The sequence below is a fragment of the Molossus molossus genome, unplaced genomic scaffold (genome assembly GCF_014108415.1).
Source record: "Molossus molossus isolate mMolMol1 unplaced genomic scaffold, mMolMol1.p scaffold_m16_p_17, whole genome shotgun sequence".
NCBI classification, from domain to species: domain Eukaryota; kingdom Metazoa; phylum Chordata; class Mammalia; order Chiroptera; family Molossidae; genus Molossus; species Molossus molossus.
This window is the reverse complement of record NW_023425352.1, coordinates 37,673,079-37,690,801: the sequence shown is the minus strand read 5'-3', so window position 1 is coordinate 37,690,801 and position 17,723 is coordinate 37,673,079. Positions and strand designations below refer to the sequence as shown.

The 17,723-nt window shown below is 33.1% G+C and overlaps 1 protein-coding gene across 2 annotated transcripts in view; it reads left to right on the top strand.

Annotated features, from left to right (window-relative positions):
• PCDH15 (protocadherin related 15) overlaps positions 1-17,723 on the top strand; it is a 737,327-nt gene that overhangs the window by 703,908 nt on the left and 15,696 nt on the right. The window contains exons 29-33 of one of the 2 annotated variants that reach the window (XM_036264710.1): positions 2,753-2,971; positions 11,062-11,070; positions 11,939-12,091; positions 14,191-14,196; positions 15,907-17,536. In XM_036264710.1, coding sequence (XP_036120603.1) covers positions 2,753-2,971; positions 11,062-11,070; positions 11,939-12,091; positions 14,191-14,196; positions 15,907-17,374 — 1,855 coding nt within the window. In that variant the 3' untranslated portion in view covers positions 17,375-17,536. Of the gene's footprint in view, positions 1-2,752; positions 2,972-11,061; positions 11,071-11,938; positions 12,092-14,190; positions 14,197-15,906; positions 17,537-17,723 lie in introns of those variants that run through there. The other variant, XM_036264711.1, reaches the window with a different exon arrangement.

The following is a 17,723-nucleotide window of genomic DNA, read 5'->3' as shown; positions in this document are numbered from 1 at the left end:
CTCTGCTCACATTCCAGGGAGAACCAATTAAATTATTTCTTCATTGATTGATATTGTTGTTAGGAGACAGTAGAGTTCTTAGTCCTGAAATCGGAAAAGTATAAACCAAAAACCTGAAGTTTCCTGAGGCCAGTATTTTCACTTCAGGGAGAAAAATCTAAAATCCACCGGAAGTCTGGATTCAACCTTACCTGAAAAGAGAAACCAATCTGAAAAATAAATTGGCACCATGAAGTATATACATGAAAAGCTCATAGCATATTAACAAAAAGATTTTAAAAAAAGAAATAAAAATCATAAAAGAGATACAAATATTTTTAGAGGTCATTTAAGATGCAACCTGATAATTGGAGGTATCCTTGAGGTACAAATTGTACTAGCTATCAAAGAAGAAAATACAACTAAAAGATTTTACTATATTACAGGCAAAATTAATGAAAAGGCTTTCATGTGTCTTTAAAAGGTATCTGGGTGTGCTTTGAAACCATTGAAACAGAAGTAAAAGTGAACCATTGTAACAGAAGTAAAAGTGACTTAATTATAAAGGAATAAAATTAGATAAGCCTTACACATCCCACCTGCATGTAAAGTATCAAAGATAATGAAATCAAATTTACAATTTTTAAAGGAAAAATATTAGGACTAATGAATATTTGTACCTAGGCAAGTTGTTTTGCATTTCTGAAGCAAAAAGAAAAGTATTCTAGATCAGCTATGGGTTCAACAACAACTCTTCTAGTTAACAATTACAAAACTTACCTAAATTGGCAAATAAACCAAAACAGATATCTAAAAACAACTGAGTTGTTTTAGTGTAAAAAGACTAACAAACCCTCCTTTAGATGATTTGATATTAAATATAGGAATCCAATAGAATTGTGATCTCTCAAGTGGACTCTACACAATGAGGGTAAACTTTTCTCGGCAATTAACGATCTTACTCTATTTCTGATCCTTCCCAGTTTCTAATTAAAAAAAAAAAAAGTATTTCTTTTGAAATAATCTAAATCTACACTTCATTTGAAATTTATTACTTTTTCTGATAAACAATTGAAACAAAAAGTTTTATGATTTCATTCTATTCTAGTACTTGGAGCAATAATAGTTAAATCTTTATTTTTAACATGTCTAAAAAGAACCTAGGGAAATTGCTATAAAAGTGTATTTCTTATCTACAAAAGCATATTTATAAAAAAAATCCTAATTGTCTTATATTATCATAAGGAAACAAGTAATAAATGCATATATTAAAATTAAAATTGAATTATCTAAGCCATGAGATTTCTTAAAAAGGAAGACTAGTAAACTACCATGTCGAATTCATACCTGATATCAGCATTCCCTTTATTTTTTGCTATATGGAATCTGTGTGAACAATGTATTAACTAGACTTTAAATCAGCATGACCACTCAAAAAATTAGAATAAAATGTGTCAAAAAGGCATAAAATAGACTGTAAAATGCACAAGTCTGACATCTTTGTTTATCATTAAATGGTGAAATATGAGGCTGTTTCCATTTTTCTTTTACATTTCTTTGTTTTTCACATTTTAAACCGAAGTATGGTATTTTCATATTAAGAAATATATTTCTAAGTTAATATTTTCACTCTGCTATGCTATATAATCACAAGTATATGAAATATTTATTAATACTAAAAAGATAAAAGATTAGTCTTGAGTGTACCAAATATTAATGGTGGTTGTCTACAATGTGGGGCTATGAACAGTTTTGCTTTTTGAAATATTTTGGGTTTTTTTTCCGATTTCTACAGTAAGACATTCCACCTTTATTAATAAAATAAAACCTCAAAAAAGAAAAATGCCTAAGTCATGTTTTAGTTTTATGGTATTAAGAACACAAATGTTGCAATAATATTGTAAGATTTTTAAGGGACTTTTCAAATGTTCCCAAGGGATTTTTTTTTTTTTGGGGGGGGGAGCCTTTTAATTACAGCAGAAAATATGTAACACAATTATTTAACCTAATAAGATTAAATAGCAATTATTTTTTGATTCTCCTCCCAACACAATGCCCATAGTTCAAATTGCATTACCTGGTTTAGAAGAAGGGTTTGCCAGAACTAGTGGATTAAACTGACCACCAACTCTTGTCATTCTGATTACACTGGTTTAGTACCTGCATTATTTATTGTCTTCTCTTTCCAAATAGAAAATACCTTTTAATTTGTTCATCTTTTGCCATAAACCATTGTTTTAGTGTGATATTTGAGACAATGTGTGGAACACAAATATATTTGAGTCTGAAGGCTTGAGTTGGTGTCTCAGATTTGTTTCAATTTGTACAACTCTGTGGCCTGCTGTAAATCAATATTACAATGTTCTACTTTACAGGATTATTCTGAAGACTCAAGGAGATAAAATGCTGGAATGTAAATTTAAACTATGCAATAAAATGTAGAATATTACATTTTATTCCACCTGAATAACATAATAGCATTAATAATCTCAACATAGTGATATTAAGCTCAGTGATATTGATAATGACTTTTCTCAAGTCTATAAGCATGTTAAAGGTCATTGTTATTAAATTTTGATGTGTATATGTGTATAGATATGTAATTGTTTTTTTTTATTGCTCTTATTTTTCATAATGCTTTTTTATTCACAGTAAGATTTCTGTCTGAGTTTATGTTTTAATTAAAGGTGTTAAAAGGTATTTTAAAGATTTTATTTTTAAAAGGCTTATCTCTGTTAATATTATTAATTTTACTATTTATCTAACAATAAAGATTTTTGGATGGCAAACTGCTCGATATCAATAAAGACTTTCAGCCACATTATGGGGAAGGAGGACGCATTCTGGAGATCCGGACTCCAGAGGCAGTGACCAGCATTAAAAAGCGAGGAGAAAGTCTAGGCTACACAGAAGGGGCCTTGCTGGCTCTGGCCTTCATCATTATCCTCTGCTGTATTCCTGCCGTCTTGGTGGTTTTGGTCAGCTACAGACAGTAAGTATTCATTGATGTTCCATATGGATAGTTCCTCAAGAAGTTGTTATGGGAATGGAAAAACCATCTCTGGTAACATGGCTTTGTAGTTGTAAAATATCGATGGTGCAACCGTTCTGGGATTGCTGTATCTTTCTTGTAAAAATTACCTTCCTTTAAAAGAAAACAATACAAACTTCCAATATATTTTTCACAGATGGCTCAGTGTTTCTCTGCTCTTAATATAGTCTCATCCAATAGGAATATTTGGCTAGCTCCCTTGTCTTTGTTGATGCTTTTCATTGGGGAAGAGCCTCGGCAGAGAAAGTAATAGGTATCCCAGGGAAAAGGCAGTGGAATGTCATGCATGTACTCATTTCAGCCAGTTCCAAAGGAAGGTCCATAGCCTAACTATACATCACTATGATGTGTCTTATCCATAAGATTAAGTTTACCTCTGTGTAGATGATCAGTGATGGCAAAATCATTGAAAAACTATAGTTCATTATATGTAATTTTCCATGTGGTTTCTTTCTTCCTTATCTTGTAATATCTAACAGTATTTATCGACTGTATAGCCTTAAGTTTTTCTGGTTCCTGTGGGCAAATATACCCCTTTAAAATATCTATATTTGTCTTATTTAGGCCCTTCAAAGTTGACATGAATTTAACATCTATGTTTGAGATGGTCTAGTAGGCTGGTCTTTATTTGACACTAGGTATGAGGAACCACTGTGATAGAGGCCTACACATTTTAAGTATATCCCTATATACAATGATTGGTGAGAATACTGGGGAAAGGTTGAGAAGAGAGGTAGCCCTGAGAGTGCCACAAAATGAAAATAAATAACAAACAAGAATAATAAATTCTATAAATTGCTGTTATAACAGTAAGAGTATCAATAATAGAACTATTAATCATTTAAAATATCTTTAGGGAAAATTCTTACATATTATTTAACCATTATCTTTGTTCTCTAACACTTTTTCTTTTGAATTAAATATGGAAAGGTAATCCAGTCTGAAAGTTAAAAAGTATGTTCTACATTAAGATGTTATAGGACTATTTTCCATCCAAAAATCAATGTGAGAGCAAATAGTACATTTAAGTTGATGTATTGGAGTTCTATGTATCCTTAACAATTCAATTGATATGCCAAATTTAAAGCCAATAAAAAAACCTAATACTGGAAAAATATTTTAAATTATTAAGCTATCAACCCAATATTGCATTCTAGTTATCCTTTTTCATTCAATTATTTCCACAAGAGCTTTATTATATCCTGCTAGCAATAATACCAGTGAAAAAAATTTTACTTAATACACAATACAATGATCAAAAACTGGATATTAAACTCAGTGGTCTAGCCCAGCTGGTGTGGCTCAGTGGTTAATTATCGACCTATGCACCAAGAGGTCACCAGTTCGATTCCCAGTCAGGGCACGTGCTCAGGTTGTGGGCTGGATCCTCAGTTGGGGTATGCAGAAGGCAACCAGTCAATGTTCTCTCTCATCGATGTTTCTATCTCTGTCTCCCTTTCCCTTCCTCTTTCTGTAAAAATCAGTAAAGAAAAAAAATCAAATAAAATAAACTCAGTTGTCTAAAATTTAACAAAAAATTAAGTTGCTTAATATTTAAACATTTGTAGATGTATTATTTCATTATTTTAATTCAGCAATCAGCTCAAAACTCTGAGTTAATTTTAGATTAACATAAGGAAACAAAATGAGTTTGTATTGCTCATGTTTCTAAGTAAAATTCTGTTTTTAAAAATCTAACTTTTGTACCTTCATTTTCCTGCTTGTAAATAAGATTGGGATGATATATTTTCTTTTATATCAAGATGTGTCTTTGACATTCACAATGCATGGAAAACTAAGACGCAAATATGAAAACATTGCCATGAATTTATTGCCCAGAGATGGCAACTCTCAGCTTCAAAGTGAGGCCAAGAGTGTAATCATAGCTTGCTGCCTAATTCTATTCCTTTATTTTTTAATTAAAATTATTGGGGTAACATTGGTTAATAAGATTATATAGTTTTTAAGTGTACATTTCTATGATACATGATCTAGATATTGCCCACCACTCAAAGCCAAATCATCTTCCGTCACCATATTTTTGCCCCCCTTTACTTTTTACTAACCTCCACCCCCTTTCCTCTGGTAACCAACACACTGTTGTCTGTGTCTATGAGTTTCAGTTTTATATTCCACATATGAGTGAAATCACATGAATCTTAGCTTATAATGACTGACTCATTTCACCTAGCGTAATATTCTCAAGGTTTATCCATGTTGTCACAAATGGCAGTATTTCGCCTTTTCTTATGGCTGAGTAGTATTCCTTTGTATATATGTACCACATCTTTATCAAATCATCTATCAAACGACACTGATTGCTTCCATGTCTAGGCCACTGTGAATAATGCTGCAATGAACATAGAGGTGCATATATCTTTGTGAATAAATGTTTTAAAATTTTTAAGGTACAAACACAGAAGAGAGATTATTATGTAATATGCTACTTCTATTCTTAATTTTCTGAGGAACCTTCATGCTGTTTTTCATGGTGGCTCTACCAGTTGACATTCCCACCAGCAATGAATGAGAATTTTTTTTTTTTTTTTCTCCACAATCTCTCCAACATTCGTTATTATCTTATTGACAATAGCCATTCTAACAGGTGTGAGGTGATATTTCATTGTAGTTTTGATTTGCAACTCCCTAATAGCTAGTGAAGTTGAGCATCATTTCATATATCTCTTGGCCATTTGTACTTCTTTTTGGAATACTTGTCTGTTCAGGTCTTCCGCCCATATTTTAATTGGATTGATTGTTTGCTGTTGAGTTACTGGAGCTGTTGTTTGCAAATATCTTCTTCCATTCAGTTGGTTGCTTTTCTGTTTTGTTGGCAGTTTCTTTTGCTATGCAGAAGCTTTATAGTTAGGTCTAATCCCATTCATTTATTCTTGCTTTTACTTTCCTTGCCTTTCAGGTCAAATTTATTAAATCTTCTCTAAGATAAAAGTTTATGTTAGGTACCTGTGTTTCCTTCTATGTAATTTATTGTTTCTGATCTTATATTTAGGTCTTTGATTCGTTTTGAATTAGTTTTTGTACATGAAGAATAACGGCAATCTAGTTTCATTCTTTTGCATGTGGCTTTACAATTTTTCCAGAACCATTTATTGAAAAGGTTTTCTTTTTTTCATTGTAGGTTTTTGGCTCCTTTATTGAAAATTATTTGCCCATATACATATGAATTTATTTTTGGGTTCCAAATTCTGTTCAATTGGTCTGTATGTCTGTTTTTCTGCCAATACCATGCTCTTTTGATTATTGTTGCTCTGTAGTTAAATTTGAAGTCAACTTTTTTTTTTTTTTCTCACAGGATTGCTTTGACTATTTGGGGTCTTTTGTGATTCCATACAAATCTGATGGGTTTTTTGTTTGTTTGTTTGTTTGTTTGTTTTTTGCTGTTGTTCTAGTTCTTTAAAAATTCCATTGAGTTTTTGATGAGACTTACATTAAGTCTGTATATTGCTTTGGGTAATACAGACATTTTAACTGTGGATTATTCCAATCTATGAACATGGCCTATATTTCCATTTCATTATTTCTTTTTCAATCTATTTTAAAAATGCTTTGTAGTTTTGAGTGTATAGGTCCTTCACATCCTTTGTTAAGTTCTTTCCTAGATATTTTATTCTTTTTCTTGCAAGTGCAAAATAAATGTTGTTGTTTTTTTTTCTCCTGAAATTTAGCATGTAGGAATGCAGTGGATTTTTATACATTCGTTTTGTATCCTGCAACTCTACTGCATTCATTTATTGTTTCTAATAGTTTTTTGATAGAGTCTTTAGGGTTTTCTATGTAAAGATCATGTCATCTGAAAAAAAGTGACACTTTTACTTATTCATTCCCGATTTAGATGCCTTTTATTTCTTTCTCTTCCCCTATTGCTCTGACTAGGCCTTCCAGAACTATGTTGAATAAGAGTGGTGAGAGTGGACATTCTTGTTTTATTTCTGATCTCAGAGAAAAAGCTTTCAGCCTGGCTGGTTTGGCTCAGTGGTTGAGCATGCACCAAGATGTCACCAGGTTAATTCTTGGTCAGGGCACATGCCAGGTTGTGGGCCCGATCTCCGGGAGGCATGCAGGAGGAGGCCAATTGATGTTCTCTCTCATCGATGTTTCTATCTCTCTCTACCTCTCCTTTCCTCTCTCTCTAAAAATCAATAACAGAAAAAAAATTATAAAAAGAAAAATCTTTCAGTTGTACATTATTGAGTATGATATTAATTGAGGGTTTATCATATGTGACCTTTATTATGTTGATGTCCTTTCCTTCTATACTTATTTGATTGAATGTTTTAATCATGAATGGATGTTATATCTCATCAAATGCTTTTTTCTGCATCGATTGATAAAATCATATAATTTTTATTTTGCTTTGTTAATGGTGTATTGCATTGATTAATTTGTGTTTGTTTAAACATCCTTGTGCCCTAAAACAAACTCTACTTGATTGTGTTGTATTACTTTTTAATGTATTGTTGTATTTGATTTGCTACTGTTTTATTTAGGATTTTTGCATCTGTATTCATCAGCGATATTAGTCTGTAGTTTCCTTTTTTTGTGTTATCCTTTCCAGGCTCTGGTATTAGGGTTATGTTAGCCTCATAAAATATGTTAAAACGTATTTCCTCTTCTTCAGTTTGTTTGGAAGTGTTTGAGAAGGGTATGCATCAACTCTTCCTTAGTTCTGTTAGTAGTTGCTTTATATATTTTGGTGCTCTCTGATTGGATGCCTCTATATTGAGAAGTGCTAGGTCTTCTTGCTGTAATGTCTGTCCACTTTATCATTATAAAATGTCCATCTCTATTTCTTGTTACCTTTGTTATCTTGAAATCTATTTCATCCCATATAAGTATGGTTACACCTGGATGCTCTTTGCTTGGAGAATCATTTTTCACCCTTTCACTTTAAGACTATCTTTGTTTTTGAAGCTTAGATATGTCTCAAAGGCAGCATATGGTTCAGTTTGTTTGTTTGTTTTTTAATCTAATCTGCTGCTCCATACCTTTTTATTCTTGAATCCAGTTCATATACACTTAGGGTTGTTATTAATGTATGATGATTTCCAATAGTCATTTTATATTTTGTTTTCTGGTAGATCTGTGCTATCATTGGTTCTTTTCCTTTGTATTTCTCTCCTCTGTCCCCTCTTTTTTAAGTTATGGTCTCAGTTTTTGTTGTGTGTGTGTGATTACCATTAATTTTATGAAAAAGAAAGTTTCATATATAGTAGTCCTTTTTTCTTTTGCAGTCATCTAATCTCCATTCCTCTTTGCAATTTCAGACCTTTAACACCCATCCCATTTTATTATTTTGTTATTTACACTGTGAAATAACAGTGATCTTACTCATAGTTTTGTGATCTTTTGTTGTATGATTCAGGTTGAATAAACCCTTTGAGTATTTCCTGCAATGGAGGTCTTCTGGTAATAAATTCCCTCAACTTCTGTATGTCTGGAAATGTCTTTATTTCTTCTTATTTAAAGGATAATTTTGCTTGATACATTACTATTGACTGGTAATTTCTCTCTTTCAGTAGTTAGAATATTTGGTTCCACTCTCTTCTAGCTTGTAGAGAGTATGCTGAGAAGTCTGATTATAACCTAACAGGCTTTCCTTTATAGGTTGCTTTCTTCTTTTCCCTGGCTGCCTTGAGAATTCTTTCTTTGTTATTTATTTTTGACAGTTTAATACAATGTACCTTGGAGAAGGCCTCTTTGGATTGAGGTAATTAGGTGATCTCTTTGTTTCTTGGATTCGAGGATCTAGCTCTTTCCATAGGTTTTGTAGGTTCTCATTAAGTATCTGTTTGCAGGCTCTCTGTTCTTTTCTTCCTCTCTTCTTCTGGTATGCCCATTATTCATACAGTGCTCTTTCTGATGTAGTCAGATAGTTCTCGTAGAATTTTTTCTTTCTTTTTTACTTTCTTTCTTTTTTTAATTTTTATGCTCAAGTCTCTTTCTTATTCCTTTTGCATCATTTCTATATTTCTATCTTCAACATCACTAATTATTTCCTCCATCTGGCCAGCTCTATTTGCTATGCTTGCTAGCTCATTCTTGACCTCTTTTAGTGAGTTCTTCATCTCCAGAATTTCTATTTGGTTCTCTCTCTCTCTTTTTTTTCTTTGTTGATTTTTAGAGAGGAAGGAAGAGGGAGAGGGAGAGATAGAAACATCAATAAGAGAGAACATCAGTTGGCTGCCTCCTGCATGCCCCCCACTGGGGACTGGGCCCACAACCCAGGCATGTGCCCTGTCCAGGAATTGAACTGACAACATCTTGGTGCATGGGTCCACACTCCACTACTGAGACACACCAGCTGGGCTATTTAGCTCTTTTTTAAAGTGTCGATCTCTTTGTTAAAGTACTTATTTTGTTCATTGAGTTTGTTTCTGAATTCATTCAACTTGCTATCTATGTTGTGTGGGGTTTGTTTTTTGTTTTGTATCTTGCTGAGTTTTTTTCAGAACTACAATCTTAAATTCTCTGTCATTTAAATCAGATGTTTCCATGTCTTTAAGTTTATTTTCTTGATATTTTTTCATTTTTTTTCTGAGGTGCCTCATTATTTTGGTTATTCATAGTATATGATGGATTTTTTCTCCATCTAGGCATATACGTATGAGTGGCATTTCTCTAGCAGACTTGTAAGAAGTTTTTCTATTATTTTTTAGTAGATGTTGCTGAACCACAAGTTTTTTTGTTTGTTTGTTTTGTTTTCCTAGCCCCCTTGCACTTCTCTGGCATTTCAGATCTCTGCTGCATGGAGAAAAATGGTCTGTGCTCCCTGGGAAGGTGGGCACCTCCCCTGGGATCCAGTCTCTCAGGTCCCAGGGGATCAACCCTGCGGGAGCAAGGAGCAGTTGGTGATATGGCTCTAAATCTGTAAAATTCCACTGATGTCCTCTGCAGCCAGATGCCACTGGCAGTACAGCCATGGTGTGCAGGGTGGGGTAAGCTAAGGGAACCCAGCTTCTTCTTTGTTGCTTTGCCCTCCTAGCAGTGGCAACCAGAGGACCTCTGTGACATTCCCCTGTGCCTCTACTGGATCTTGGATTTAGTTGCAGAGTGCACCCTTTACTCAGGGAAAAAGTGTTTCTGTAGTACCAATTCTCGGGTTAACAGATAATAGTCTTTGCAAACCCACACAAAGGGTGAGGTGAGGCAAGCTCCAGGAGGTTAATAGAAGGTGGCTGTGGCTTTGTTTCTCTGTTTGAAATGCCAGTTGTTAGACAATGTGGGCACACCTTTGTTCTTCCTTCCTGCCCAGGTCACTGGGCTCAGCTGCAGCTAAAACTGTCCACTCTTGCAGGCATGCTCACTAAATCTCTTTGCTCCTCCTGGCTGAAGAGAGTGCCAGCCACAACCTGATTCTTTCCTTTTCTGGGCTGAGCCCTGCAGTGAGCTCCATGCCGCAGGACTGCATCCATGGCTCCTTTGAGCTCTTCTCTCTTCTGGCCTCCCCAGTTTACTCCCACTTGCCCACCTCTAAATGTTTCAAGGCATGGATCTCCCAGAAGTGTTTGTGCATTGAGCAGGGAATCCTTTATTGAATTATAGCTGTTCAAGTTGTGGAAACTTCAAGGGGAGAGACGAATGGGATCTCTCAGGCTGTCACTCCTCTGACCTCACTCCTCAGCTCTCTCTCTTCCTTTAATATTCTTCAAGCACAGTAAACCAAGAAGCCGATTAAAAAGATCAGATCATTTTTAATATTCCATTTCTCTATCAAAGTTGAAATTCACATACCCATATTTTAATATATTTTTTCTTATTCATTTAGTTCATTTCTTTGTTTTCTTATAATGAATGTTTTAGCAGCTTATATGACTGCGACAATAATAATAAAGTGCTCACCATTTTCACTTTCTGAATTGAAATAGTTTCTCGATGTCATTAAATCTGTGTCAGTTCTGACTGGTAAATTATTCATAATTTAGAATAGATCAAATATTAAAGTATTGTGAATGCGATATTTTTAATGTAGCTTTCTCTCTTTTTTTCCTACTCATTGCTTTCCAAAACAGGTTTAAAGTGTAAGTATAATAACTAATATTTTGCTTATGATTTTATGTAATATAAAGAGAGAAACCCCAGATAACTGTTAGAGTAGTCAACCTGCCCAGACCAATTTTTATTTGTCTGCTTTTATTTGCAGTAAGTGTATGATTTTTAGTTCAAATTCCATTATGGTTTGTATATATAGAATTGAGCTGGTTTTACACACAGGGTATATATAGGTGGAGGGAATGTGAAAAGACAGTTTGCTTTGATAGCTTCTACCCTTTGAGATCCTGGTTTTGAGGAAGGATTTAGTAATCAGTGTCCAGGACAGTAAAAGAGAACAACCTTGTTCTAATACAAAAATGACAGGCTTTCCTAGGTATCCAAAGGAAATAAGAACTAATCAACTCTCCCTCCTCAATATACATACCAATACAGTCTGTGTAAACTAATGTCAAACATATTTCAAATTATTTTAAATAAAATTACTCTTATTTAAATAGATGAAAGATGAATAATAAAAGAAAATTATGTACCTTCTATCTGCCTCATATTATGAAAGACATCCTTTCAACAACTACCAATGGTCAATCACATTCTTATAAATATTTTGCCGTCTCCCTTTAATATTATCATTTAATTCTGCAAACATTTTAAATAAATTCTACCTGTTGTTCAAGGAGTAAATATCTTAAAGTATTATGAGGGAGTCTTCATAAATATTCCATGGGGATATTTTTGCAATTATATCAGTTTATGCATTCAAATACTTGTGTGAAAGTTTTTTTTTTTTTAATTGTTAGTTTCTCTGATAATTGTACATTATGATTAAAAGGTAGCCTATAGACCAGCATATGATGTCTAAAATAGTTTTACAAAACCCTGCTTACTTTACTAAAGACGGCAAGCTGAATGCACCAAGACCGCTCGACTCCAAGCTGCGATGCCCCCTCCTAAACCAGCAGCAGCTCCTGCCCCTGCGCCAGTGGCCGCACCCCCACCCCCGCCACCTCCAGGGGCTCATCTCTATGAAGAACTTGGGGACAGCACAATGTAAGTAGACCTTTCAGGGGTCTTTAGAAGTGAATGGGTTTTGATGGCTGCTGTGTGGTGAGTATTTAATTTCAACTTGCTGTGCAAAATGAAATTTGCCACCCATTGGCTTAGATTTTTTTTTGAAACAGAAAATTGTTAAGATAAGAGCCTACGAGAAGTTTAACTAAAGAGTAATAACCAGAAATGTTATTTAATGAGAAAGACGTATTCAATGTGAGGAGAAATTTTTAGATGAAGAGCTTAATATTATATTTAGTCTCTAAATATGATAGATTCTGAAAAAAAAGTTGCTCCTCATAGAAAATGAGAATACAGCACAATCATAATATAGTAATTTCTGATTTGGTATCAAAAGCCAACTCCAGCTTGGTGACATAAAACAATTCTACGGTCTAAAGTCATAGACTTTTCTAACATACTGTTGTACAATGTCATAAAATAGAATAATTAAAATCTGAATTAAAATAATTAAATATTAAATACCATATCACTTAGAGAATATTTTTATCATATTCCTCTAAAAAGAGACTGATATGATAACTTAATACTTCTCCTATACTATTGGAATCTCTAAGCAATATTTAATCATTATTTCTGAAAGAGACTTTTAAATTATTGTTAAAAGACTATACAGCTGTTTCTATGATGATGCACACTCAAAACCGATTCCTTTGGAGATTTTTAACTTGACTATAGTCTAAAAATTCAAGAGTTACCATATCTGGACCTGAAATGCAGAACAACTAAGGATATTATAAAATTTTGAATATAACTAAATTAAACCCAAAATATCTTTTATTAACTGGAATTGGTTGGAATTGAGGTTCTTAAACATATTCTACTGGTATATTTTTAATTTACTAACAGAAATACAGCAAGCCTCGAAAATTATTAAATGCACCTTTTATTGGGAAAACTGGTTTTAAACATATGAATCAATATTATTTTCTATATAAATGTGATTATACAAGATTATGTTAAGAATAGTTTTTAAAATGTTAAAACTGTATTAATGTATATTTTAATGCTAAAATTAAATTTAAAACAACTTAATGCTTGCCATTCTATTTCTAAAATAATAATATAATACAGGATTTATGCCTTAAATATTTTTTAATAATTTTTTTCATAAGTTGAAAATGATGGTCTCATTTTAAGTTATTGGTGAATGTACGAATTGAGCCAATATGATTTGATTATTTTTGATTATGTTAACCACCTTTCTCTAGCAAAAATGTTTAGAAACTAAAAAAGATTTAGGTATAAAGTTAAGTGGGTTTTATATGAAATTAGTAAGGAATATCTATTAATTTTTATTTAACAAAAGCAGGTATACAATAAGGTCATCTGGAATCAATATAGTTTAATGGTGATAATTTCAAATAGCAACACTTAAGGACTATTTTTATTTGAAAAACTGTTACAAACCTAGTAGAGGATTTTTCAATTCTAATATGTATTTATTGAAGTATTTTAAGTTGTACAATTTAATTATCTTTAACAAATATTTAACTTATCTATTTTAAACTTTTCACAGGGATTCTAATTATAAGTTACTAGAAAAATGAGTGACAGATCATAGGCAAATGTTTTTAAAAGAAAACTATCCAAGGTCAATTTTAAAATAATTTCATATAGATTCAATAACTACTCTGTATAGTTATTATAATATTTGCATACTTACTTTCTTCCAAAAAAGTCTATATTTTTTTATAAATCAGTGTGGACCAATTTTTCAGACAAAACATAGAAGCAGTTCTTAGAATCTCATTTAAATTGTTTTAGGGTTAAAATCATTCATGTTTAATAGAGGTCAATTTTACCTATGTATACAAAATAGATCGCTATATGTAATTGTATGCAATAAGACAACCAAGTAAATGCTATGCTATGCGATTTTATCTAAAACATTACATATTATTTTAATGAGTAAATACAAAGAAAATATAAAAGCATGCATTTTCTTTTTTTGGATATGTTTATTAAGTGCTTAAAGCTAGTTCCTGTTAGTATTTTCATAATCATCTCAAATTAACTATAGTTAAAACTTTTCTTTTCTGTCACATGTTTTCTCTTTCTTACCTGTGGATACATAGGCATAAGTAAGTAAATATTATTCTCATTCAACGGCATTAAAAAAGGATGTGATAGAATAGATTAAGTACTGTTTTAGTCTATAAACACTAATCTTCATCTTTACTGTAGAGTCATTTACTTTTAAATAGAAAGTTATGTCTTCCACACCTTACCTTTTGATATCTTGACATCACAAGTGTTTAAAGAAGTATTTCCCCTCATAGTACCTGTGCCTACCAAAAGGAGTTTCAAAATTCTCCTTGCTTTTAATTTGTTAAAACTATTTATAGATATCTATATCTATATCTATATCTATATCTATATCTATATCTATCTATATCTTTCAATCAAAAGTAATCTGCTATCATTATATACATCATTGTTTCCAAGAACAATTAAACCAAGAACAGATCTACACAAAAACAACTGCTATATAATGTCAAACCCATTGTTTTTTAAATGACATTTTAAGATTAAGAAAAGTGTTTTCTGTCTGTTTAATCTGCATTGTCTGCACTTGCAAATTTCTCGGGTGATCCTGATGTCCTAAGGCTAACTGGAGAAATCTGTCTTGCAGTTTGTATCTTTAGAGAATATCACAATAACAACTTTGGCTTTATATATAATTTTATTAATTCAGCTGTCATCTTAACTTTTTCAGTGTGGCTATTTAATTTTCATTCAAAATACTTTCCTTTTAATTTATTTCTTCTATATTGGTAAATAGTAAACAATAACAAAAATAAATCTGTCACTCGAAGTTTTAGAGCACAAGGTCCCCATGTGGATGAAAATCCAAGGCAAAGGGCACTTATTTGTGCCTTTTGACCTATTCAATTTTATTTATGATGAATAGCCACTATAACTCAGTACCCATGTATGGGAAAATCTTCCAATGATATCAAAATTATGTTTTATTGACTTAATTTTTTCCAGTAAAATGAGTATTGACTAAAATTGTATCCAGATCATGTTCAAAAGAGATACCAACAGTTCCTCTCTTATTTATAAAATATGTAATATTGGGAAACAAATTAAGCAGAACTTGAAATAGAAGAAAATAATCCCTATCAAGATTCTGCTGTAAATTTAATTTTTCAATTGTGATTTTTGAACTCTGCAAGAGAAATTCTCTCATGTGTGCTTGGGGATTTTAATTCTCTTAACCTGGAGAATAGAAGAAGAAGAAAAACAAAAACAAGAAAAACAAAAATCTCCTTTCTGTATTCTCCTGTAAGACTTATCTCAGTTAAGAAGAACTTTTACTCCAGGACAGAATTACTGAGAGGACATTGGAGGGGTATGAATCTGATACAGCTAAGGATCCTTTTCCCAAACAGTCAGCTCAGAGCATTTTCAACCAAGGCAAAGGTTATGAAACTATTAACTAAAATGCTAGTCTGCAATTTGGCGAATTATTATTGATACATGAGAGAACTGGTATGTGTGGTCATGGATACTTTGCTGTATCAAAATTGAAAAAAAAAATCAGTGAACAGATGAATACATTTTGGGAAAAAATGGGTATTTCTTATGTTACACATACCTCTCAAGCTTTTCTGCCCTTACTTTTTGAGAACAGGGACATGAAAGTAATGTTTTGCTTCAGTAGATTAGTGTTATTTGGCATTTTATATTTTGAAGTAGTAATGAAAACCATAAAAAAAAACATCTTTCTCATGAAAGCTATGTCACAACCTGTTTCCTTACATTTCATTATCTTCTTTTCTTTCAAGTCTTTTCCTTCTCTACCATTTCCAACAAAGCAGGGGAAATAAGTCAGTCTCAGAAGACAAGAAACACCAGCACGCTATGATGCCCTTTTCTTCCAATACTATTGAGGCTCACAAGCAGGCTTATGTAGAAGGATCACTAAAGAACAACCAGCCCAAGTCTGCAAGAAAATTCACATTGATATCTGATGAGGATGCCTTAAGTACCCACAATACCCTTTATAAGGAAAATATAGATCAAAGATCAATACATTCGGACTTTACACTAAGAACAAATTCTGTAGGCTCTGTTTCATCTAGAACACAAGCCAAGAATAAATCTCTGAGGGGCCCAAGAGAAAAGATTCAAAGGATATGGAATCAGACAATCTGTTTACCTAAGAGACCAATGTGGGAACTTCCCACTAGACCTGAAACCATAGATCTGAATCAATGGCAAAGCAACAGGCATACAGCTGAAAACAAAAGCGCTGAAACCTATCCAAACAAAAGAGGTAGCAGTAATCCCTTGCTGACAGCTGAAGATACAACTTTAACAGAGAAAGAGGAACTAAGGCAAGGTGAATCACTGATTATACAAGGAACAGAACAGTCGAAATCTCTATCTTCAGGCTCTTCATTTTCTTCTCCTTGGTCTCATTCCACATTCTCTACTTTGCCAACTGTTTCAAGAACTGTGGAACTCAACTCAGAACCTAATGTCATCATTTCTCCTGCTGACTGTTCCTTGGAATTTTCTCCTTCAATGCCATGCATTTTAAATGCTCCACTCTTTAGGAGAGAGACCCCCACTTGTATGTTGACTATGGAATCCAGAAAGAACATTTTTGAAAATCTTCCTCATCCACCAAAACTCTCTCCACCCCCTCCTCCCCCTCCCCCTCCTCCTCCCCCTCCTCCTCCTCCCCCTCCTTCTCCTTCTCTTATTCTTACTCCTTTTGCACTTCCCTGTCCTCCATCTCCTCCTTCTCCTCCTCCTCTTCTTCCTCCACTTTCTATTCCCCCGTCTCCTTCTTCTCCTCCTCTGCCTCTTCTACTTTCACATCCCTCTCTTCCTCCACCTCCTCCTCCTTTTCCTTCTCCACTACCTCCTTCAACATCGGGTGTGTCCACTAAGTGTGTTTGTATACCAGCTATTAAACGCACTGTCAATGTGACACCAGCCAAGGAAACAAAGTCCTCTGAGGTACAACTATCAACATCAACAACAGTGTGTAATGCAGATCCTCAAAGAGAACCAAAAGGAATCCTCAAACATGTTAAAAACTTAGCAGAACTTGAAAAGTCGGTAGCTAACATGTACAGTCAAATAGAAAAAAACTATCCCTCAACACACGTTCCAAAACTCGAAATTAGTTACCCTTCAGAGATTACAAATATGGAAATCACATCTGAACAAAACCAGGAGAATTTGCACAATATTGTTGAGGAATTCGACAAACAATCTCACAGTCAATCTACTTCACTGTAATGTTCGTTGCTTTTCCTATTTTATCTGAACAACTCTTTTGTTGGCCATAGTCTTCAAGTGGAGGCAAATTTGAACATTAAAGAAGATTCCATTCTTTTACCCTAAACTCAATGCAATACTGTTTTTTCCTCATTTTTAATTTAAAATATTATTAACTTCATCATTACTAACTCATAATATAGATTTACCTTAATTTTCTTAACTACGAAGTAGCATTATTTGTCTACATTTATTTAAAAAGTAAGTAATTTCAATCTATTTTTCTAATGGGAATATACGGGGATGAAAGTTAGATATCTAATTTAAAATGATGGGGTGTTTATCATGTTAATGCAGTAACTTTTACTTT